Consider the following 25,000-nt stretch of genomic DNA (forward strand, 5'->3'; position numbering starts at 1 on the left):
TCTCGTCTCCCCTCCAGGCCGGGCCGGTGGGGTTGTTTTGGGGGGCCCCGCCATGGTCCAACGAGGGGTCGTATTAAAATGCGGCAAAGCCATTGTCTCACAGCATAGGGGTCGAGGGGGGGGGGGGGGGGGGGTGGGCGGGATGACCCGCGGGAGCCCGCTGGCGCCGATGGAGAGGTAAATAGAAAGCGTTCGAAGGCTCCGCGTAGTGTTATAACTATGGTAGGAAACCTCCGACCCGCAAGACTCGTCGTCGCGTACGTAGGCAGCAATGGTAGGAATCAGCACTGGCGGAGCGGGCAAAGGTACGTAACATTCTTCACGCAGCACTGTTTGTGTAATTACAAGCCTTCCTTTTTTTTTTTCCCCCTTCCGGAGAAACTATAAAAAATGAAAACTGTTCTACTCCCACGCAGGTTGAACCCTCTTCCTGCACCCCCCCCCCGGGTGTGTGTGTGTGCGTGTGGGTTGTGCGAAAAAAAAAAAGTCGAAGCAAAAAAAAAACCCCACCGCGTTTCCAACCCCCCCCCCCCCCCCCCCCGTCAGATTGAGGGGAAGCTAATAAAAAGTCCTGTTTTCTGGTGAGAACGCGACGGAGGCCCCTTGACGCCGGCGAACCAGCGGGCGACGGACAAAATGTTCCCCTCGACTTCAGCTCGGCCACACTGTTCGGTCGGTCAACCATCGAGAGTTTGAGATTTGAGGTCTTGCTCGTAATCGTAGCCGCATCGCCGGGCCTTTCTTTTTTTGTCGAATGGCGATCGATCGTATGGTGAAATTTCGAGAGGGTTTTTTTTTTTTTTTTTTTTTTATTCCCATCTACCTGCAAAACACACGGATTAAAAGGGTAGATCGCAAGCGGCGTAATCTGTTTACGAGAACGGCGGGCAAGGTTGTGAACGAGGCGGGACGGTGTGGGGGTGGGGGGTTAAAAAAGAACCAAAACTGAAACTGCCCTGTCTGAGGGGGTGGGGGTGGGGGTGGGGTTGGAGACACAGTGATGTCTGGAGCGGGCTGGGGGGCTCCCTCCCGCCTCCTTCCCGTCAGGAGGCCACGCTGCCTCCCGCGCGGCGTTCGGCCTCCGCTGCAAGGTTGTGCTTTGGGGGTTAAATGTCCCACAAATGTTTAAGGCTTTTTATTAGACTTTTTTTTTTTTTTTCCCTCCTCCCTTTCAAATCTCAATACCAGATTCATTCGGTCTAAATACGAGCGAGATGTTCTGACGAAGTTCAACAACGTATATTCATGTGTGTATGGATGGCTGATAAGATGTGAGAGCGGTAATAAAGGTTTATATTTTCACAAATAAGCACAATTAAGTAGATTTTAAAATAAGTAGATTAACGGTAAAAAGGAATTGGCCTGGTGGTGGTGGTGGTGGTGGTGGTGGTGGTGGTGTTTTTTTTTCACCTCCAACTCGTTGGATATGTATTTGTTTTTAGTAAGAAAGGCAAGGTTCGCAAAGCACTTATTGTGGTATGAATCTAGATGAATCTGTCAGTACTCTTTAATTTGCAGCAACATTTCAGCAACTACTCAGATATATATATATATAAATAATACATACTGTATATATCAGGGCTGTCAAACTCTAATTTGGGGGGGCAGAAGCCCGGGAGGTACGGCGGGTCATCTAGTAACCTGAAGGTTGCTGGTTCCATCCCCAGCTCCTGCGCCTGCTAGCGTGCCGTAGTGTCCTTGAGCAGGACACTTAAAGGTGCAGTACGTAGAGTTTAATGGCATCTAACGGTGAGGCTGCAGATCTGCCCCCGACTGGAGACCCCTCTCCGTGGCGGGGCAACATGGCGGCCTCCGTGAAGCGTACCCGCTCCCTATGTAGATATAAACAGCTCATTCTAAGGTAACGCCAACGCTAACTTTTTCTTATTTTCATGGGATTATAGACGAATCAAAACATACTTCAGAATATTTTATTCCATTTCTGCCAAGTCCGTTCCGTCAGATCTACACACCGCGCCTTAAAACCCCTAATTGCTCCTGATGGCTGCCTCCATCAGCCTCTGCTAAATGATGATGTAATCTGTCGAAACTTATTACGAAAATTAATCATATTTTTTTTCATAAATCTTATTTAATAACATTAATTTCAGGGTACTTTAGGATAAATGTACACTGTTACACACCAGCAAAATTAATGGAACACCAGGGAATCCTATATTCCCAAAATCTCAAGGGTAGAAAAACAGCCAAGTGACTGAGTCGTAATCAGACCAACACTCGGGCCAGGTTTGGCTGTTGTACACGGAAAAATCGAAGGTTCTGCGGCATTTGAATGAACCGGCAGATCGCGCGTTACGGTGTTTCCTTCAATGAGTTTTAAAAAGGGAGAGCCGAGACGTTTAATCGTTGACGTTTCTTCTCCACTTATCATCGGCACTTTGTTAATCTGGCGCGCAGCGTCGCCGGGGAGATAAAAACCACCAACCATCCGGCGGACACCCGAAATCTATTGTGTTTCAGCCCAAACTATCTATCAAACTATACATTACAATCCACCGCGCGGCAGCGTCACGTAGAGAGGGATTAGTGCCGCTGCCGGTTCGCTTTATCTCTGACTTTGATTCTGTCGGTCTGATGAAGGTTTTGACAGCGGGAAGGATTTAATGTGATTAATAAAGTTTTATCCATTTGAATTAATTATTAAATTGTTGTGTTAACAGCCCTAATATATATAAAGCATATTTATATATAGTATATGGAACTATATTTATATAGTTCTGACATATATTATGGATAATGCAGCTGAAGATACTTTATGTCGTTTTATTAATTTAATTGTAATCACTCACTGACCCACATTTAATGAACTATTCTTCTTTTCCTACAAAAAAATCGACATGGGAGGGAAGAAAGTTCCTGGAGGAAAGCGAATTCTGGTCATCGTACATCCCAGATATGTACCCCAATGCTCTGCGAACCTGACCCGGTACCCGGTGCCGCCTGGCCCACCCCATCAAACCCCCACCCACCCCCACCCAACCCCGCCCTCCCCCGCCCCCGCCCAACCCCACCCACCGCCCCACCGCCGCCGGGAGCCGGTCGGGGCGATGAAGGGTGAGCGCGAAGCGCTGGCCGCCGCTTACAGCAGCCAGAGGGCGATGGCGGCCAGCAGGAAGGAGGAGCCCAGGGTGGAGGCGTAGGAGGCGGCGCCCAGGGGCCCGGCGTTGTACACCAGCCGGTAGGAGATCACCTCCACCTTGAAGCCGTCCTCGGTGGCCATGCAGCGGAAGACGCCCTCCTTCAGCGGGGCGTCCACGGCGGGGCCCAGCACGCAGGAGTTGCCAGAGAACAGGCAGGGGTAGTTCTTGACGCAGTTGTCCTTCTCCCAGCGGTAGGAGGCGTGGAAGGAGCGCACGGGGCACGGCAGGTACACGGTGGTGTTGGACTGCACCAGCACGTTGCGCGGGGACGTCCGGCGCTGCTTCAGAGCTGGGGGAGGGGGTGGGGGGTGTGGAGCGATCGTGGTAAAAATTATGGAACAGAAAACAAAAAAACAAAAAAATAAAAAAGGGAAAGAAAATTCAGCGGTTTGGTTTCGACTGGGAGGCGACGATGAGGTGATTGAGGGAACGGAGTCTAATTCGGTCGGAATAAATTACAAGTGCGGTGACCTTTTCTGCCGCGCTGTTGTGTTATGATGTCACTGACATTTCCCTCGATTACCCCGCCCGCGCTTCACTGAGAAAACGTCAAACGCCTGATAACGACACGACTCGATTTACATCTCAACATCTTCTAAATCGCTCCGTCCCCCCTGAAAAGCGGTGGAACAAAGAGGTTTTTTTTTTCCTTTTTTTTTTTCTCAGTTTCGGTGTCAGGATTCCACCGAAACCGCATTAATCTCTGGTGTGGGGAACAGTTACACGAATCTGTAATGTTAATGTCATGCGCGGCGGCTGACCCCGCGATCCGGCTCGAAGATTAAAACACGCGTTTGGAGCGGGTTTTCAGATGTATCGCTCCATCTCAAAGTCCTGCTGTCGAGGGAGAAGGGGCCGAGGCCAATTTAAAAAAAAAGGGGCTCCACGGGCAGCCCCGCGGCGCCGAGCGGAGACAAACGGAATTGTCGGGGGATGCAGAGAGCGGAGGCGGCGGGCGGAGATCGCCTCCCTGTCAAGGGGGAGGGAGTTATCCCCGTGATTAGTCGAGGTTAGAACTTGTCTTTTTGGCTTTGAAGCGGGGCAATCTGGGTTCTAAAAAAAAAAAAAAAAAAAAAAAAAGCCTTTCCCCGCGGGCTGCTGGGATTGGGCTCAATTATATGATAATCATCTGGTGACTCTGGCTGCACAGAAAAGTTCCCATTTGAGTTTGATTAAGAAACAGAGAAGAGAGAGAGAATGTCGAGAGACACGCACCCGCAGCTTCCCCGCAACCCGAAGCGTTTGACTGGTCCAGATTCTGGATGAGGGCCCTGTCGGTGGAAATAATGAAGACAATTAGTCAGAGTTAGCGGTACAGATGGGCTCGCCTGGAAACGACGATAGAAATTATTCAACAATGCAAAAAAAAAAAAAACACTCATTGGCTCATCTGACAATTAACTGTCATACAAATAGTTCAGATTAGCAATGTAATTGTCCAATTTTTGTTCATTTATGCCACACCTTAATTCTGTGCTCCCTGGGAATTGAGTCTTGTCTTTCCTGCTATGAGCCTATAATAGTGCCATAATATTAACATGTCTATCTATTGCAGAAGAACAATCAATTAGCACTGGACATTGGAACACAAATGTTCAAGTACAGCGCCTCAACCCACCGGATGCAAACCTTATTCCAATTCTATTTATTGTGACGTTTCCGATTCTTCATAATGATGGCGATCCGCTGAAGTGACTGCGATCGTGGGATTACGTAACAATTGGAGAGAGCTTCGTCAGGACAGATAGTGAAGTCCCGACTTGGCCACAACAGGATTCGACATCAAAATGATTAAAAAAAAAAAAAAAAAAAGTTTTCGTTTAGTCTGGGGTTTCAAATATTCTCACTCATTTTCTCTGGGGCCAAATGGAACAAAATTGTGAAACCCTGTAAACGTGCTTGTACATAGACGTGACGATCAGCCACAACATTAAAACAACTGACAGGTGAAGTGCACATCTGGTTCCAATGGCACCTGTCAAGGGGTGGGATATATTAGGCAGCAAGTAAACAGTCAGTTGTTGAAGTTGATGTGTTGAAAGCAGGAAAAATGGTCAAGCGTAAGGATCTGAGCCACTTTGACAAGGACATTGTGATGCCAGACGACTGGGTCAGAGCATCTCCAAAACCACAGGTCTTGTGGGCTGTTCCCAGTATGCAGTAGTTACTACCTACCAAAAGTGATCCAAGAAAGGACAGGGAACCGGCGACAGGGTCATGGACGCCCAAGGCTCATTGATGCACGTGGGGAGTGAAGTCTAGACCGCCTGGTTCGATCCCACAGAAGAACTACTGTAGCACAAGTTGGTGAAAAAGTTCATGTTGCTGTGATAGAAAGGTGTCAGAACACACAGTGCATCACAGCTTGGTGTGTATGGGAGCGCTCAGAGTGTCCATGCTGCATCAGAACTGGACCATGGAGCCATGGAAGAAGGTGGCCTGGTCTAGTGAATCACGTTTTCTTCTACATCATGTGGATGGGCGGGGTCAGGGTCCGATCCGATGGAGCATCTGTGGGATGTGCTGGAACAACAAGCCCGATCCATGGGGGCCCCACCTCCCAACTTCCAGGACTTAAAGGATCTGCTGCTGACGTCTCCGTCACCAGAGGACACCTTCGGAGTCTGGTGGAGTCCATGCCTCCACGGGTCACAGCTGTTTTGGTGGAACGAGGGGCAGCTACACAATAGTAGTGGTTACAGTGGTGGTTTTAATGTTGTGGCTGATCTGTGCATATCTCAGCTGCATGTTTTTGATCTGAAAGCTCACAAGGATGTTTCAAAGTGAAGCCTTCGCCCTAGAGTCCTCAGAATCAAAATAAAAAACTCTCGGGGGCTTTTAACTTTTATCGACTATGGGAAAGCAGACATTTTAAATTATTCAAGCTGGCATGTTTTTTGCATAAAAACAAAGGACGTTATCGCAGCAAAGAGAAGCTGTTTTTGTGGCGTTCTGCAGCTCTGGCTCCTTGCAGATTTCACTCTGCCTTCCGTCACGTGCCATCATACCCGGAGCTGATGTTGTATCCCGGGGGGGTGGCGATGCACTTCCTCCTGGACCGGTCCCAGCCGCAGTACGGATCCCGGGATAGGATGCACTCTCTGCACGTGTCGCCATAGCGACTGCAGTCAGCCAATGGCAGCCGCTGGACCTCCATCGCGGTTCCAACATAGAGGTGGCCCTGAGGAAGGCACACGGAGAGCCATGTTTTGATTTTTTTTGCTGTCATCATTATTTAAATGTGCAAAATGTGCACTGTGTATAGCTGGTATGTATTTAAAGTCATTAAAATGAGTCATTATAAGTCCCCTTTATACCCTTATATGTACAGTATATGTGCGTTTATATATATACCGATATACTATACAGGTATATATATATGCATACACTGTATATAATTACATATACAGTACATAAACATATACACTTTACATCTTATTTTATATACAGTGTATAGGCCTGTCAGTTTTTGAATAAATATAAAATTCTTATATGTAATAATAATTATTAACGATATAATCATTATAATACTGTATACATTAGATGTATACAATTGCTATTTTATAAATAATTATACACCGTAAAATAGTATTAAAAATGAACAAAACAATTAACAAATGCTAATTTATGCTTTAATTAACTGAACATGTAATATAAATAACAATAAATTATAATAAAAAATAAATATAAATATAAAAACACTTTCTTTCAGAAAACATCATTTTTTCTATTTCTATTTGTGCTGATAAGAACATTTTCACACCTTCTGGGAGTCGATGGCCATGTTGAGCACGGGTCCCTCGTTGTGAAACAGAGAGTATTGGGCTATGATGAAGGCCTCCTCGCTGGTGTGAAGAACCTTCAGCACTTTTCCTTGCTCTGCAGCAGAACGACAAACACGATATGACACAAGTGTGATGACATGCCGTCAAGCCGCTGATGTCACACCACGTGCAAGAATGCATTCACACTTACACAAACACACTTACACACACACTTACACACGCACAGCCAGCCAAATACACATGGATACGGACACACACATACACAGTATAGTATCGATTCGGTATGAATATAGTGTCAATATACTGCAGATATGGTATCGATATAGTATTGATATACTGTATAGGTAGTATCAATATATACTGTTGCTATACCAAGGATAAAGTGTCAAAATAGTATTGATATACTGTAGATACAGTATCGATATATACATTGTGTCAATATACAGTAGTATCGATTTACTGTTATACTAACGATATAGTGTCAAAATATATCGATATCAATATAGTATCGATATAGGTATAGGCACTGACCTGTCTACCCCATGAGCATCTATTACTACTAAATCTACTAGTACTGCTTGTTTCTAGAGAATGTTTAACTGGCTGTGACTGTGACATACAAAAGTATCTGCTTAGTAACATAATGTAATGTAATGTAACACAGTATATTATAGTATCAATACACAGTATCAACAAATTTGGAGTATATATATATAAATGTACCTGACCAGTGCCAGCCCTGATATACACACACGCATACAGTAATACATATACAACATCAATGAGTGAGTGACATCAGTGAGTGACATACAGTACATTCTGGTTAGATATTATAGATATATAATATACTGTATATAAAATATGCTGTATTTATTGTTTTGCGGTATTCTGTATAACCTTTCATGGTTTTCGATCTTGTACTTTTCGACGCTGCATAGAACTCCCACCCATCCCTGACACACGCCTCCACGATGTCAGCGTCAGAGTTCACTTTCTGCTTCTTCTGTGATGAAATGATTATTCTAATTCCTCCCTCTTCTCGATCCTGAGGTATTTTTTTCGGTTGTTTTTGGAAGCCGACGCTCGCCTGTCCTCTGCTGTTTATTTTCGGGGTTTTTTTTTCTTGTTTTTTTGTCCTTTACAGCACCTCAAACGCTTTGGTTGTCAAACTGTCCTCTCCACACCCCCCTCCCCCTCCATCTCTCTCAGGTCCTCTCATCTTGGCGTCATATTTGAACTCCGAGGTGGTTCTCAGGTGCCTAATCCTCAGATGCGTTATTTATAGTGCCTATTTTGTTTCATATCTGCTGCTTTATTTCTATCAACCCATCGATGAGCGATGAAGCAAACGCGGCAGGGACGCCGCGCATAACTTTGCATAGCTGCAGCGTGATTTTGTCGTTTATTTCGGGGGCCTTTGCCCGCCGACCTCAAACACATCTTCGCCGGAGTCTTCGGGGGTTAAATGGCAAAAGTTATTTTCGGGAGGGGAGAGTGCATTCCCCTTGGCCTACTTCTACCTCTTCTACTGCTCGTCGAGGATGAGGAACCTAAATACGGAATGAGCCAACCACACGAGTACAAATTCATTATTTGAAACTTGCACGACGACGAGCACCAGTTTGTGAATGAACGTGCAGAAAACAGCGTTTCCCGCCGCACTGAACTGGATAAATGGAAAAGATTTATATTCTGTAATTATGTTTTATGCGTTCTAACGTCGGCCGCCTGCAACCCAACGCAAATCAGGCGATCATTTACATTTTGGGGCCGAGAAAAGCAATGACGTGACGGTAGAAGAGAAATGCTTTGGTTTGCGCCGAAGCGTGTTTTGATGTCAGGCAAAACGCGGAGGAGTCTTACAAATGAGCGGATGTTCCGAAAGATCTGCACACGACCAACTTCGAGGGGTTCGAGGATGAATACGAGGAATGAGAACAGGACGCCCCTCGAGAGGAGCCGGAGCTGTCAATCCCGCTTCCGCTCCGCTCAGCCCCTTGTACTGTATGCCCTCGGCTCCCGACACCGAAAAGATTACAAATTACCGCCCGTGTCCTCAAACAGTGAAAAAAAAAAAAAGAGAGAGACACGCAACAAGGTTGTTTTTTTTTTTAAGTGTAACCTGGAACCCGGGTGTTCGGATTCCAGGAGGACGGGAACGGGGCTTTCAGAGCCGGTACCGGCGCACAAAACTCAGATCCCAGCGCCCCTGTGCTGTGTCACCCACAGCACTGTTCCACTTCCCCTTAGTTCTGGGCCAACATAACTAATACAAATCCTTTAGCGTCCGAATAAATCAGAGTGTGTGTGTGTGTGCGTGCGTGTGTGTGCGCGTGCGTGCATGTGTATGAACTGAACAACAGCTGCTGCCAGGGTGCCCTTGAGCACGGTAGGCTACTCTTTAATTTGTGTGTCAGTCGTTCAGGCTTTATGTTCTGCAGCTTTTTCGCTCTTCTATTTGGATACAACCGACGTGTGTATATCTGAACTATGTGCGTTGTCGGCGGATGTGAGGTTCACTCAGCTGCTCGGGTATTAAGTGTCATATACAAATAAAACTGCGGCAGAAATGATTCGTAACTCTGCCGACTGAGACTTAAGAACCAGCTGCTGAATCTCTCCGCTGGCTCCCAGTGAGGTACAGCTCTGTCAGTTTTTCCCGGGGTGAAAACAAAATTTGTCAGAGCTGCTTTTAGTTATTATGTCCCGTAGTGTTGGAATAACTTCAAATAACACATATAACAATAACTGTGACCACTTAAGTAAACCCGATAAATCCATGTTCTCTCAGGCCCATAACATGTAGTTTTCTTTAGTTTCGACTTATATTTCTCTATTATTCCCTATTATTGATCGATTTATTTATCCAATAACCATCATAACATGTCGTTTTTTTAGTTTTGACTTATATTTCTCTATTATTCACCATTATTGATCCATTTCTTTATCTATCTTGTATTGCTTATTTGTATTTACGTTTTATATTGTATACATTTTTATTTGTCTTTACATTTTATCTTATTTACTGAACAGCACATTCAGTGGCATATTCACAAAGAAATGGATTCCGGCCGCTAATAGCACCATGAATTGCGTCCGCTATCTGCGCCGTCTCAGCGTCCGATCCACAGAAGATATCGCGCTGATGTTATTCCGACACAAACACGCCCATAAAGCTTTGCTGCTGAGTGGCGATTTGCCCTTGTTTTGCGTGTGATCACAATGATCCATGTGGAAAAGTAAATAATCTGTGCGTCAGTGGGGGTCTCCATTGGAGAGTTATTACGTATTTACACCACTGCTCTACATTTGCCTGTATAGCATGAGCGGGGGCTGGCCCCGGGGTCCCCCGCACCCCATGCACAGGGAAACCAGGTTACGTGGAGACCACATAGCACAGGGGTCGGGAACCATTTTGGCTGGGAGAGCCATAAAAGCCAAATATTTCCTAATGTATTTCCTTGTGAGCCATATAATATTTAATAAAACTGAATGCAACTTAATGCGTGCATTTTTTAAGTAAGGCATACATTTTTAACGTACAACACTTCTCTGTCTTCTTAATAATATTGTTGTTATACTGTAGCTAACCAATAATAAATTAAATACTTTTTACCATTAATGCGACTTGTGGTGCTGCATGGTTTTGCTGGTGGCCTTGTCGTCTGCTTCATACGTAGTGAGGTTAAGCTTCATGCTGCGTTGAGGCTTCCATCAGTTCAACGTGAGCGTAGGTTGCTCTTAATGTTTCTCAGATGCCAGGAAGACTTCTCACATGCGTATGTAGAGCCAAGCATGGTCAATACGGCAATACTCACACGCTGCATTGTGTGCTATGTGACGGGAAGCTCGTTCCCAAGTTTTAAGAATCAACTCGTCAAGTTCAGGCCGCTGCCTGCTGAGCTGTCCATGGTCCTGCAGGTTTGAGGCAATCTGTGGTTCAATGCCAGTTCTGACCACTTTATCTCTATTCCCTAGAACTTTTTGTTGTTTTTACAATGTCTTTTGAGTTTAATAGGAATCAGAGAACCGTTTTGTCCCCGTTTTTGTTTGATATGTACAAAAAAATTGTGTCAACAGGTTGCTTTTGGAATGCATTTAAAAAACCACCACAAACTGCTGCTATCCTGACATAATAATAATAATAATAATAATAATAATAATAATAATAATAATAATAATAATAATAATAATAATAATAATAATAATAATAATAATCATCATCATTATCATCATCATCATCATCATCATCATAATAATCATAATAATCATAATAATCATAATAATAATGTCAAAATATTATTTACAGATAACTGGGCCTGGGCCTGACACCCCTTATAAATACACTTCAGTTGCACCAGCTCTTTGAATACGTTACTCTCACTGCATGTGGCTGTTAGCGCCTGTGTTTGTGAATTGGACGCTATTTTGCAACAAGGCTCATTTGCATAGAAAGGGGCCAATTTTGCACCAAATGTATGCACAATAGCTCATTTAAATACATGCAAATAGCACCTGCACAGACACTATTTGTGTGGCAGTGCAGTTAGGGGTGAATTTCACCGTTTGCGGGTGCTTTGTGAATTAGACGCTCGCTTTTTTTCTGTTATTTGCACCGGTTTAACTGATACAAAAGCCACACAATCCTTTTGTGAATACTACCCCGAGTCGTATATATGTGTAAGATGTACTATAGACAGTATATGACCCTTTCATTACTTTTCCATTGTCTCCAATGGAAACTGCCATCAGTTAAAATCAGTTTTATATGTGTTTAATTGTAAAACACCTGCACACAAGTATCCCCAAAAACATACAAACATTCACCAACTAACGGTAGAAAGCTTCAGGAGCACCGACTTGGGGATTGAATCCGAACCACATGCAGAACAAACCCACTATCAGGGCATTACAGGGATCCCTTGGATCCCGTTGCGCCTGGAAGCCAAGGAAGGAGTTTCCTTCTAATCCCTGGACTCGTGGGGCCCCAACCCAGGGACTCAACTTTAAAATGCCGGCATTTAGCATGGTCTACTGAGGTCTGAGACCCTTCTCCCCTTCCAAATTTCACATTAACAGAGCTATCGATGTCTCCACTGCATCGACTTTGTCTTTCTGAGGGATATTGAGCGGGGTTTCAGCCACAAAGAGGGGGTTGAATGGAAGCGGTGCCGCCCCAGAGCTCAGCGAGTTGGCACAATCGATCATCAGTCCCAAGGCTGGTGCTGCCTTTGTTGTGTAATGGCTTTATGCCTCTACTTCTGAAATGAAATTAGACCATTCTGATGGCATTATCCACCTGGAGCAGATGTCCACGTCTCGCCGCGATGAATGACTGGCTTGTGTCCTGTAAGGAGGATGTCTCCATCGTTCCTACGGCCGCAGCCGTTTGGCGATAGTAATACAGATTGATGAGCTGTTGAACGAGCTTTGAAAATCTATTCCTAGACCTTTGATACTATATATTTAAACTCCATTCCCTATAACACTGTGTTGTTATGGGGAATGGAACTGGGGGAATGGGTAATTTTTTAAATTTAATTAAATATTTTAAAAAGTGCTTTGAGTGGGTTTAATTAGTATAATTAAATTGCTGACAGGGAAATGAATTGATATTAGAACACTTTAGAATATGTTCATAATTATTAAACTAGTCAATAATAAATGATAAAATAAGTAATGGTATAAATTATAAATATGGTAATACATCCAAAATGGAGGTATACACATTCCCTCCTGCTGCACAGGACATTTTTTTTAGTCTTTGTGCAGTAAAAATGCAGAATACTGCAGAATGGGCCCCCAGTTCCCACAGTATCACAATGATGTACAACTCAGTTAGAAATATTTTTTAATATCACTACAACACTATTGTCATTCAATTCACGATTGACTTATAGTTTACCGAGTCATGAATATGCATGATTCCAAAGCGTTTTAGTTTTTCGCTTGTGGAGCTCCCCCCACGCGACCACGAAAAAAGGAAGCAAAGCAAAACATGTTTTGGGATTTATGTCAGGAGGAGCAGCGCACCACAAACTGTTCCCCGGGCTGAGACGCTGCTGCTTCTCACTCAAGTCCAAATGCTCCAGTTTGTACCGGTATTTAGGCCAACGTGGAGGCCTGCGGCTGTTCGCAGCGTTTTCACCCTGTTTTCCTCTCATTACTTACACTTACTTACTCAAAAGTGGTTTTCTGTGCGAGAAGTAAACCCTGAGTTGTTCACAGATATTGAAGTACGTGTTTGAAAAAGTTCCATCAAGGGGCCCCCGGTGTCTTTCCAATTTTCGCAAATTGATATAATTCCACAAAATCCGCTGTTCTCCATTTAATTTAATTGTCTATTTGACAGAAGAGTTCCTCCTATTTCCCATTTCCCACCTGGCTTCTCAACCAAAGTGGGTAACATTTATTATTTTTTATTTTTATTTTCATTATTTTATTTTATTTTAGGCGTGGATAATGCAAATTAATGGTCAAAATGATTGGCAGACATGTTGATTCTACATCACAGCCAAGAGAGCCAAATAAAATGTCCTTGTATTACCGACTTCACATTCTCTACAGCCCTACAGGGGACCCTTCGGACAACAATGGCAAATTAAATGTAAACAAAGTGAGTGACTCTTGACTTCACGGCTCCGTAAAGAAGGTGATTCAGGCCGGTGTTTCACTGCTTTGGTGGCAGGAAGACACGAGGGTGGGTGACAGGAGGAACATCTGTTTTAGTCTTTGTTACCTGTACAGCTGCAGCAGTTATTCTGATTGTTGTTAAATGTTCAATGTTCTTCAAACATGAATACAGTATGTACATGTCTTGTTATGATAAACCTATTTACTCACTCAATGTATTATATTATATTATATTATATTATATTATATTATATTATATTATATTATATTATATTATATTATATTATATTATTGTATATTATTATATATACAATTTTATAGTTTTTTATTATTTGTTTTTTCATATTGTATGATGTACAATATAGAATTTATATGCTATGCATTATATATATATACTATATATTATATATTTATATATTATTTTATACATTATATAGGACTTACATCAAATTATGCGCTTAATAATTATAAATTGTTGCGTTCCCTATAAATACAATTTCTAACCAGTCCCTCATGATGTTGAAGGCCAATTAACTACTCAGAGTTATGGTGATTTCTGCAAAAGATGGTATTCCATTGTCATGGAAACACCATCCTACACACACACACACACACACACACACACACACACACACAGACACACACACACACACACACACACACACACACACACACACACACACACACACACACACACACACACACACACACCTGTTCCCAGATACAGGACGCTGTAGTGCTCGTCGTTGACCGCCAGCACGATGTCGGCCACAGAGTGTGTGATCTGGTCGTCTGTGGGCAGGTCGAGCGGCGCCACGCCGATGGGGCGGATCACGTCCTCGATCTCCGGGTGGTACCGGATCACCCCCAGGTTCTTGATGTCATTGTGCCCCCCCGCTGTGGCGTTCCTGCGAACGCACTGAGAGAGGAAAAGAGAGAGGAGGAGGAGGAGGACGAGAGCTGGCGTCAGGGAAAGAAGATGACTACGGATTTTGCTCTCCCTATTTTTGTAAGCAATCTAAAATAAAAGTGTTTTATTGTTTTTTTTTCTCACACTCATCACTCGTGGCTGTTTCTTTCTCCTCGGAAGGTGACTCCGAATCAGATTGGATTCAGGATAAAGACAAAAAAGAGGCTAATTTGACTAAGATTGCATCTCACCGTTCCGGGGCGGCTGCCAATGAGGGGGCTGCTGTAGCCCTTCAGCTTGGAGGTGGAGAAGGCCTGGTCTATGTCCTCAATGGAGTAGGCGCAGATCACCGTCCTCCCCCTGCACAGAGAGCGGAGGAGGCAAGGTCACCACACCTCATCACATCCCTTTTATTGTCCCCGTTTGGAAATGTGTTGTGCAGTCAGGTAATAGACAATAAAAACAGGGCCGACTATAAATCATGAAAGCTTATAGTAAAATGGTAAAATGGACTGCATTTCTACGGCGCTTACAACCACTCAAAGCGCTTTACAGTACATGCCTCACATTCACACATCAATGGCAGCGGCGACCGCGCAAGGCGCACACGAGCACATCGAGAGCAGTTAAGGGTTCAGTGTCTTGCTCAAGGACACTCCGACGTGCTGCCAGGAGGAGCTCGAAGGGTATTGAACCGGGAACTCTCTGAGTACTGGGCGACCCGCTCTACCTCCTGTGCCACCGTCGCGTCTACATATGAATAAACATGAAACACTCCACCTAGACATTTTACTTCAGGTTTGTACACGTTAAAGATTTGAAGTTTGGTTTTTCCATGATCCTGCCATATTTCATATTTTTATTGTGCATTTTTTGTTTTTCTTCATATTGGGAGCTAAGCTGTAAGCTGCTGGGACATTGCAATTTCCCTTCGGGGATGGATGGATGGATGAATGGATGGATGGATATATGGATGGATGGATGGATGGTTCCATTTGTCCATCCATCCACCCACCCATCCATCCATCCATTCATATATCCATCCATTCAACCATCCATCTATCCATCCAAAGATGCACTCATCCATCCATATATCCATCCATCCGTCCATCCATCTATAACACAGTTTGCCTCCAAAATATGTTTAAAAGGATCAACAATCTCACTCCAGAACTCAACACACTACATAAAAAGCACATTAAAAACAGAATTTAGGGGACAAAACAGCTTCTAAACCGGCCTGTTGTGATATTTGGCACCTGAAACCTAAAACATCAGCCGTTTTTTTACACTTGGTCGCCTTCAGCCCTCCACAGGAACTCAGAGCAATTAGTCAGCAATTTAAGTGCGTACTGTATGTGAACACTTGAAAATAAGTCAGAGCCCCTGAAACGAACCGTGGGTCTGAGTACGGCTTGTGTGTTTATGATATTAATTTAATTATTGAAATAAATGTTTTTGGGGCATCAGAAACTGGTTTGAGTTCCAGGGCTGAGAAAGAATGTTATAACTAACATTGTTTACACTGTGCTACATTACAGATTAATACAAAACCTCAAAACAAAACTGTACAAAATTTAAAATACAATTTGGTTATTGAAGAATGTGATTAACGGCTGCTGCTAACGTCTTGGTGCCAGATCCCACAGGACACCTTCAGAGGTCTTGTGGAGTCCATGCCTCCACGGGTCAGCGCTGTTTTGGCGGCACGGGGGGGAGCCACACAATATTAGTGGTTATTAGTGATGGTTCTGATGTTGTGGCTGATCGGTGTATATATATATAAGAGTGGCAGCTCCTCACCATGCATTGGAGAACAGTCCGTACATGACCCCGGCCCGCTTGTCCTGGGCAACCAGCACCACCGCCTGCCTGATGTTGTTGTACTGCTGCTGGCTGCTGCCGGCCCCGCACATCACCCTGGCCTTCAGGAAGGTGGTCCACGAGTCCGCCAGCAGGGACTTGATGCCCCCCTCGTCCACCTGGGCACAATTGGGTCCGAAAAAACGTGCAGCTTTTTTTTTATGTATGGCCCTCAGCTTATGTACAGGTAAAAAAACTATATTGATTATGTTAGTTCAGAATTTTCTTGAATATTCTTATTAAGTGGGAATACCATAACATAAGATAATAGATACAGTACATACATAATAACTGATTAAGCATCTTCTAGTTCTAACTTGACCTGTCAAGTCCATTGCTTGAGTAATTATGAGTAGAATTATGAATTAGCAGCTGCATAAACGGTGCTAATAACGAAACACAGTGTCAACTACCATACTGAGATGATATCATTAATTGCCTCCTAATGATCCCTCTAATGAATTGTAAATAGGATTTTTACGGTGCAGATTCGTCCGATGCGGGCCTTGTACGGCTCCTCATCCACTCGGGCCGTCTTGTTGATCTCGCTGAAGAAGAAGTAGATCTCCTCCTTGTACTTCAGCGAGGCGGGAATCACGGCAGCGCCGGCAAATTGGGGATCTGCGTCACATGACAAAGACAGATCACACGGTGATCAAAAGTAATTTCAATCAGCAAAGCGTGTCTATTGGTACACACAAAACCCATATACAACGGAGAACAGAGCCCATTTCTAAATCCTGATATTGCAGCTGCTATTTATTAAGCACAGCATCTATCACCTGCAGACTGCAACTTCAAATCTCTATGTTATTTTTGGTGTATTTTTGTGGGTTAAAATATTAGTTACCCTTCCTTTTATGTATTACTACTGTATACCACTAATACTGCAATACTGTAACTTGTACTTACTGCAGACCAACACCTGCCCATTTCATATTTATTTCTTTCTTGACTGCACTTTTTGCCGCAGTGGCGCTTACATTTCCTTCTAGTGATGAATAAAGTGTAATCTCATTTTATTGCGAGGGGATGGTAACTGGGCCCAGATCAGTGTGGCTGTACACCTGTTGCTCATTGGTTGATCTAACGAGCAACAGGTAAAACCCCCGTCCCCAAACACACACACTGGAGGAGCCCTTGTCATGACATGCCATCTGCCGCTGGGCTTGTTCCACCTAGCCCACTCGGTACAATAAACCTGATTCTTTTCAACCCCATCGTCTGTGTCTCTGTGCCAGAGGGCCCTGAAAACGCCACAGTGGCACCTGAACAGGGACCCTCTGGCATGGGGTAGGGACACAGAAGGGCCGTTCGAAGATGCCACCGGAGCCACCAGCGGGTCAACGGGCGGCCCCAGCACCAACCCTCTCCCGACTGGCAGCAGCAGCACCGAAGGTGTCCGGACGAGGACCGGGGAGAAGCAGCCGCAACAACCACCCTGGGTAACCTCCTGCAGCCACCACCTTCTAAGATGAATAATAGAAAGGAAAGAATCATCTTGACCCACCAACATCTCTAAGCCATGCTTTACGGGAGTTCTGGGCTCGCCGGGTTCGCCTTTTTCTGGATCACGATATCGGCTCCGGTGAATCGTTAGCCTTTGTTACTGGATTGGCTCTGGATTACCTTGGCCTGTCTGGTCCAGGACGGCGAGGAGGGTCATGGATCTTTCCCGATTGCCAGGTCCTGGAACGGCGAGGCGCGGCGGGCTTGCTCAGCAGGAATTCTTCTGGGCTTGGCGTGTAGTGGTTGGGTGGCATGGCGGTGGCTTCGGGGATCTGGTGCGTTCCTTCAACGCAGGTAAGGTGGCTCGTTTAAAAACGGTTATTCAAGCCGAAAAGATGGTGGTTTTTCACCCGGATTTAAGGGAAGATAAAAGGAAGAAGGGCTTTCAAGGTACTATGTGAACCTGATGGTCTCTGGGACACGGTGCGAAAACGTGGTTTCAAAGAGAACAAAGAAAAGACAGGCTGCGTGAAGCAGCGCCAGGTAAACTGAAAGTATGAAGTTCAGGTCAACTTAATGGTCGCAAGAGAGAGCGAATGATCGTCCGTTCGTCTGTTTATTCCTTCGGGAGGAGGCAGGACCGGAAATCACTTTTCGATTGGTCGGCGTAGTTGTCACGGGACTTTCTGTAGACCCGCCGTGAAATCTTCACTTCTAATCTTCTCTAGCTATTCTACTTCATATCCTTACCTCATTACGTCATCCCATCTCATTCAACCCTTAATATCGGTATATAATTGGTGTTTGTAAAATAAATCTTGAAAATAAAATAATACAAAATCGCACGTAAATAATTCTCTGAAATGCAAGAAGGTAACATTACACATGCAAGTGAATTTTTGGAATGTAATAACATAAACCCATACGACAATTTAATCTTTTGGATGCAAGAAGGAAAATTGGGCACCAAAAAACTCCTCTACAAGAGGATGAACCCATAAGCAAAACAACAAACTTGGAATAAGGAATAAATAATAGTTAACACATTTAAAATACTGTGCCTTAATTCGTCAGTGGTATCGTTCTTTGCACAATCACCTCAGGAAGAAGGTTAAACTGGTTACACATTGATTAAGATACATTTTCTGTCCGATCCATGGCTGTTTACAGCAAGGGAAGGGTTCAGAAGACAAAGGTCAGAGATAGCTGTGTCTGCTCTCTTTGCCAGTTTCGACTGTTAAATTGGTTTGATCTTCCAAGATCATTGTCTTACTGTGGGTGTCAGACAGCATTATCTCCAGATGGCCTCTCTTTACAGTTGTTTAAATCTATGTTCCAAAAAATGACATATTCTTGAAGTATATTTCTTTTTTCTCAGGATTGGTTGAAACCAGAGTTACAAAAACAGATGGCAGACATTATGACACGTCACAAAAAAGGAACAACCGATACATCCATTTGAGATGTAATGGCTGGTTATTTGTTTTATTTTTGAAGATGTACACTCAAAGATCCACACACCATATTCCCTGCACTATCCAAATTCCTCCTTGGAAACGGCTGTGCGGCTCGGTCGCCATGGCTGTGGATAACCCCTCGCCCAATGCACATACAGGGTGCCGCTGATCACGCCCACACGGTGCTTTTCCCGTGGGGCGGCTCGACAATCTGCTGCCAAACACGCGGCCCAACACCGCCCACTGCATTCTTTATTCGCAATACACTCTCCCTTCCCTCTCACCAATCGGAGCCCCGCGCAGCTTCATTTTGTTTTTAATGTGGCCTCCCTCCTACTCACTCAGCAGCCAAATGTTCTCCGTCTTCAGGAATTTCTGGGAGCCAAATGTCCGTCGGATGGAGCCGGCGTGACCCCCCACGGATGACAGGGCGGAATACAGACCCCCATCTAAGCGACAGAGAGAGAGAGAGAGAGAAAGGGAGGAAGAGAAGGTGTATGAGGGGAGGGGAGGGGAGGGGGTGGAGATAAGGGTGGCGGGAGAGAAAAAGAGAGTGAGTGTGATAGATCGGCACAAGGCTGAGGGACAAGTGGAAGGAGATTGAGTGAAAACTTGAGGGAACTGGAAAGAGATTGATAGAGGACAGTAGGGTGGGAGGGAGCAAAAGAGCGAAGAGAAGTGACAGAGGAGCAGAGAGAGAGAGCGAGAGAGAGAGAGAGAGAGAGAGAGAGAGAGAGAGAGAGATGAGGAGGGATGGAGAGAGAGAGAGAGAGAGAAAGAGAGAGGAGACAGCTGAGACGCTGAGATAAAACGAAACCGAGAGAGAGAGAGCGAGAGAGAGAGAGAGATAAAGAGAGATAAAGAGAGAGGAATGAAGACATCGATGCTGAATCGCTCGCCACGCCACTGGGCAGCCGCCCGCAGCCATATTCCAATCAACCCATTTAGCGGCCTGTTGCCATAGCGATGCAAAGGCTTTGCCATCGTGACACTTAATGGCTTCATTTGGACAGATCTTTCCCCAAACGCTGCACTACTCTAGCAAATGACTGGCTCATTGGTTTCGTAATTGATCAGCCGTTTGAAACAGCATCCCACTTTGCAAACGAACATTGATCTGAGTGATGTGGATTCTCGCCGCATTTAATGGACAGTGTTTTTCCAAAAGAGCAAGTGGTTCGTTCCCAACTCAGCGCTGTAGTTAACGAACGTTCACTTGTTTTCAAGGGTTTTATTTTTTTTATGTGATTGCATGTAGTTACGGTACAGCCAGTAATTGGAATTCAGCGCCCAGGGTGTGGGGTTCTGTTGTGTTACTCGGTTTAGGGCGGCACGGCACCGTCACCGTGCAGCTTTTAGGCTGCCGTTCCCTCCGCGGATAAATTTGAATATCATAAAAGCTTTCCTGATTGTAAAAAGCACTCCTACTTTTTAACGTCTGATTGTTGATGGAGGTGTTTTTGTATTTTGTAGGTGTAATGGTACATTGCCATTTTTTTCATTTTCTATTTGTTATCACTATATTTTTGTTGCCAATTTGTTCTGGTGTGTTCTTATGAAACGTCGCAATTTCCGTCTGTCCGTCCGGCGTCCGTCTGTCCGCCTGTCTGTCTGGCTGTCAGTCTGTCTGTCTTCCTGTCAGTCTGTCTATCTATAGCACACACGGCTCTCAGCTCAAGGCTTTTTTGTAACTGTCAAGTCACATTGGGTTGAATAAAACTAAATAAAGTAGCTTCCGGCCATTCTAATGGAGATGGATGAAATCCACTCCAATCTCGTACTCGTACACAACCTGGACACAGGCAGCACATGAGCGTTCACACTGTAAAAATTTAAAAATAAAAGAAAATTTTTGATCAAAAAAACGGAAGCTGTTGTTGCCAGAACATCACCCCACACCGAGGAGTTTAAAATATCTTTGACAGTTTGACAGACTTGACAGTGTAGGAGGTGTTGTTCCCCAAGCTCCTGTCAATGTTCCACTATTCCAACGGCTGTAGAGAGATTCACATCAAAATGAACCTTAAAATCGCATCCTGGCTTACGAATGTCGCAGGGGGAAGTTCATGCAAATGGATAACTCAATTATTTTGGAAGACGGACGGCTCTGGCACCTGTGGTGAGGCTGATGGATTTCTGGGAGGGATACGGGGGCGAGATGTCCGAGGCAGAGCCGATCTGTCCGCTGCCCTGAGCGTCGGTCAGCACCGTCTCGTTGACCTGTGGGAGGGACAAGGTGACGTCAAAAATTTGATTTTAATCATTATATTCGAATAAGTATGGTAGCTCAAAGAAGATTAGGGATCTGAGAAAACCTGACTCACAATTCTGGTTTTTTTTTAATTGGAATGTCAACGGTGAATCATGAATATTTTTCTTTGTATTGATGGACATGAGTCAGACAGTTTATTTTTTTTGATTTATTTTTATGATAAACCGTCCTGCCTTGCTACTTTCGCGTTTTGTGAAAGAGATTCAGTTTTTATACCATGTTGAAATCAAACTTGGATAGGGACTGTTATGTAGTATGAACCCTAACATCCCTCCATGGAGGAGTGCATTGTTTTACATGGTCAAAAAGGTAAAGAACAGCAATAACAATAATATTCAATCACAATACCGATTGAATTGTGATAATTGCAGAATCATAGTACTTGGCACCCACAAATTGGGAGGCCTTTACTGATTCCTGCCTCTCATTCAGAAGGCCCAGAGGCATGTGAGAGACGGACCATAATGTGCTTAAGACCGTGTTCGATGTGATTTAGGATGAATGATCATTGAGGGAAATCATAGTGGTAAGACTGGAACAGGATTTTCTCATATTGCCTCCCTGCCCTGGTGCTCTGAACGCTCCCATTTAAACGCTTCACAGCGTGGGAAAGTCTTTGCATTATGAGGCAAATCATTATTCTGAACAACCAAACTGTTGAACAGGGAAGACAACGGTTACATTTTCCCTCCAACTTCTCCTTAGTAACAGTCTGCCAGGCGCTATTAGTGTAGCCAGCACGGAGTAAATCACAGGCATTGTAGTGCCTTATCGCCCTGACTGTTCTAAGAAGATATCACCATTTTGCACACATGATAATCTCTTACCAGCAGCCAGCACTTCGGGCTCCCGGCGTTTGTCCCACATACGACAAAGGTGTCATTTACTTTCTGGATGACGGTGATGAAATTATCACACTCCAACTGTAGTATAGCGAGGGGGAGAAAGAGGGAGGGCGAGAGAGAGAATGACAGATTATGGTTATGGCATAAAGAAGGGCGGTGAGATCGGGAGAGGAATGAGGGACGAATGAATGGGGCGAGAAAGAGATAAAGACAGATAGAAAAAAAGACCAAGTGGGGGAGGCAGGGAGGAGGGCAAGAGACGAGAACAGAGATTTAGGAAAAAACCTGGAACGGGTCCAGGATTCAAAGTTCTGGCTCCGGGGCGGCTTACCCCTGCAGTACAGCAGCAACGCAGTGCCTGCGATACTCCACGGAAATCACTTATTCATGAGGTAGAAACAATGGCTTTCTACCTCCCAAGACACTTCCACGGGGAATGAACACCGAACACAACCTGAAGGGATAATCCCTGGGTGACGTTCAATTAAATGGTCAAATACAGTTTTGTGTTAACTACCGTGTACTACGACCGCGACTACAGTGTTCACAAGACACATAAATCACAATTATGATAAGATATGATAAAGGTACTTCATTAAAAGAAGTAATCAATGTGAGCATGTGGTATGATCATGTGAGTGTGTGTGTGTGTGTAGTATTTTGAGTAATGCAGTATACGCTGCATATGTTTGGGCAGTGCAGCATGCAGGGAGGTACACAGAAGGAGCGAGGGATGGCCTGGTGGGACGGAGGGAATATTGTGTGGGGGGCTGGTGCTGAATAAATACGCCACAGGCCTGGACGGTGACCGAACCCCTGGCACAGGCAGGAAGCTCTTTCCACAGAGGGAACGCCTTAAACGCGCAGGGTGTCTGCTTGGGGTGAGATGCGACTCTGCCTCCCATCACGTTCAAATTCATCCCTCGCCGATAAATTGTCCAAAAAAAAATATATATATATACATATATATATATATATATATAAACAGCTGAAGCCTGTCTTTTTGCCCGGCTGCTCTATGTTTCAATTTCATGGAAGGCAAATTTTCTTTCCATATATATATTTCTTTTGTTAATTTACTTGTCAGGTGTTTTCCACTGTTAGCTGTGATGGTCTGGTGATGATCATGACGACGATGACGACGATGACGATGATGATGATGACGATGACGACGCCGACGATGATGATGATGATGATGACGATGAGGGGCAGGTGATGAAGGTGAGAACAGGGTCTACCTTGGGTGGAACAGCCTTGGCCATGCAGGTGGCCTTTGCAGTCTCATCGCTTTCCACGGGGATCTGAACGGGAATGAGAAGGTAGTTCATACCAAGGTGATTTTACACAGATTTTCTATTTTGGGCATGATTTCGATAGAAAACAAACTCCACTGGAGGTGAAAACACATTGCGGGGAATTATGCCTGAGCATGCAATACCTGCAATAAACCTGCAATAATCACGAGAACACAAGCCCGGACATATCAGATGAAGCCCATTGTTAGCACTGCCTCCGATCTGTTTGCCTAGCTACTGTTGACAGTAGCCCCGTAGATTGTGTCTTCTAAGTGCCGCCATCTTGACTCTATATTGGTTGGAATAGCTCGGACATGCTGTCGCTTCGCTCGGCATGTGCAAAGACCAACTTAGCTCCATTAAGTATGCATGACGCTGCCTCTCCTGGCCTTCACCTACATCTCGGCCACTGAAGTAGGTCAGCGCCGGGCCAACCGTCTCGTCTCTGGCTCATTGGCCTTGTGCTCCTCTGGGTCGCGGAGCGTTTTACTTGTGGTTTAATTGAGGAGGTTGCATGGTAATGTTGATGTCAAGGCGGTTTGATTGCCTCTGTTTAATCTCAGTAATTAATATGATGGTCCCATGGTTATACCATGTAAATTTGAAGTGTTCAAAGTGAAGGTGGAGCTGACCAACCCTCTCACCGCAGGCGGCTTTCACCGCGTGGGAACCGACACGTTACGTTGCCAGGGATTAGCAACGGCTGATTGGCTTCATGAATGCTAAATCAACATTATTCAAACTATCCGGATGAATCTGATTCCATGGAGGTCACTGCAGAACACTTGGGCAAATGCCTAATAATACATTTGTCAAATTTGCATTGATTATGTGTCCGTCTTCATTTATTTTACTGTGCGCAATAGTTGCCGTGTCCAATTGTTGTATTGCTTCAAAATTCTAAAAGACCAAATAGGACAGGACCATGATCTTCCATTCCAATAATTGGCTGAAGGATAGCACTAGCTAATTGACCCACAAAGGCATTTTTGCCTGTTTAAGTGCTTTTGAGCGAGAAACTAAATCCCTTCACTGTTACCTGCTCGCTTCTTCTCGCTGTCGCTTGCAGGAGGCATGGAAAAAGTGAAACGTACCTGAATGTCACGGACCCCTCTGTCGGTAAAGGACAAGATGTAGACTGTGCCTTGGCCCCCGACGTACAGCGTGTTGGAGCCTTCCGGGTGATACATGCTGATGTAGTTCTCAGGCTTCATGAAGTGGAACCTGGGGGGTCCTGGCGGTGCCGGGACCAAGACAAAGAGACGGGTGAACCAAAGATGTATTGCGGGGGCTACCTTATTGTTATTGACGATGATAGGATTTCATAAAC

The 25,000-nt window shown here is 44.7% G+C and overlaps 1 protein-coding gene across 1 annotated transcript in view; it reads right to left on the reverse strand.

The window, feature by feature from the left end:
• Positions 1 to 3,100: 3,100 nt before the first annotated feature.
• LOC307233957 (semaphorin-7A) overlaps positions 3,101 to 25,000 on the reverse strand; it is a gene marked incomplete at both ends in the record, with an annotated part of 25,328 nt that continues 3,428 nt past the window's right edge. Inside the window, 13 exons of the mRNA XM_080005452.1 lie at positions 3,101 to 3,450; positions 4,377 to 4,432; positions 6,170 to 6,342; positions 6,925 to 7,040; positions 14,291 to 14,498; positions 14,741 to 14,849; positions 16,293 to 16,471; positions 16,834 to 16,973; positions 19,600 to 19,707; positions 21,373 to 21,478; positions 22,358 to 22,453; positions 23,614 to 23,676; positions 24,765 to 24,904. Of these exons, the coding sequence (XP_079861578.1) occupies positions 3,101 to 3,450; positions 4,377 to 4,432; positions 6,170 to 6,342; positions 6,925 to 7,040; positions 14,291 to 14,498; positions 14,741 to 14,849; positions 16,293 to 16,471; positions 16,834 to 16,973; positions 19,600 to 19,707; positions 21,373 to 21,478; positions 22,358 to 22,453; positions 23,614 to 23,676; positions 24,765 to 24,904 (1,844 nt within the window). The remainder of the gene's footprint in view (positions 3,451 to 4,376; positions 4,433 to 6,169; positions 6,343 to 6,924; positions 7,041 to 14,290; positions 14,499 to 14,740; positions 14,850 to 16,292; positions 16,472 to 16,833; positions 16,974 to 19,599; positions 19,708 to 21,372; positions 21,479 to 22,357; positions 22,454 to 23,613; positions 23,677 to 24,764; positions 24,905 to 25,000) is intronic.

This window comes from Zeus faber, assembly GCF_960531495.2.
Source record: "Zeus faber genome assembly, chromosome: 8".
Classification (NCBI taxonomy): domain Eukaryota; kingdom Metazoa; phylum Chordata; class Actinopteri; order Zeiformes; family Zeidae; genus Zeus; species Zeus faber.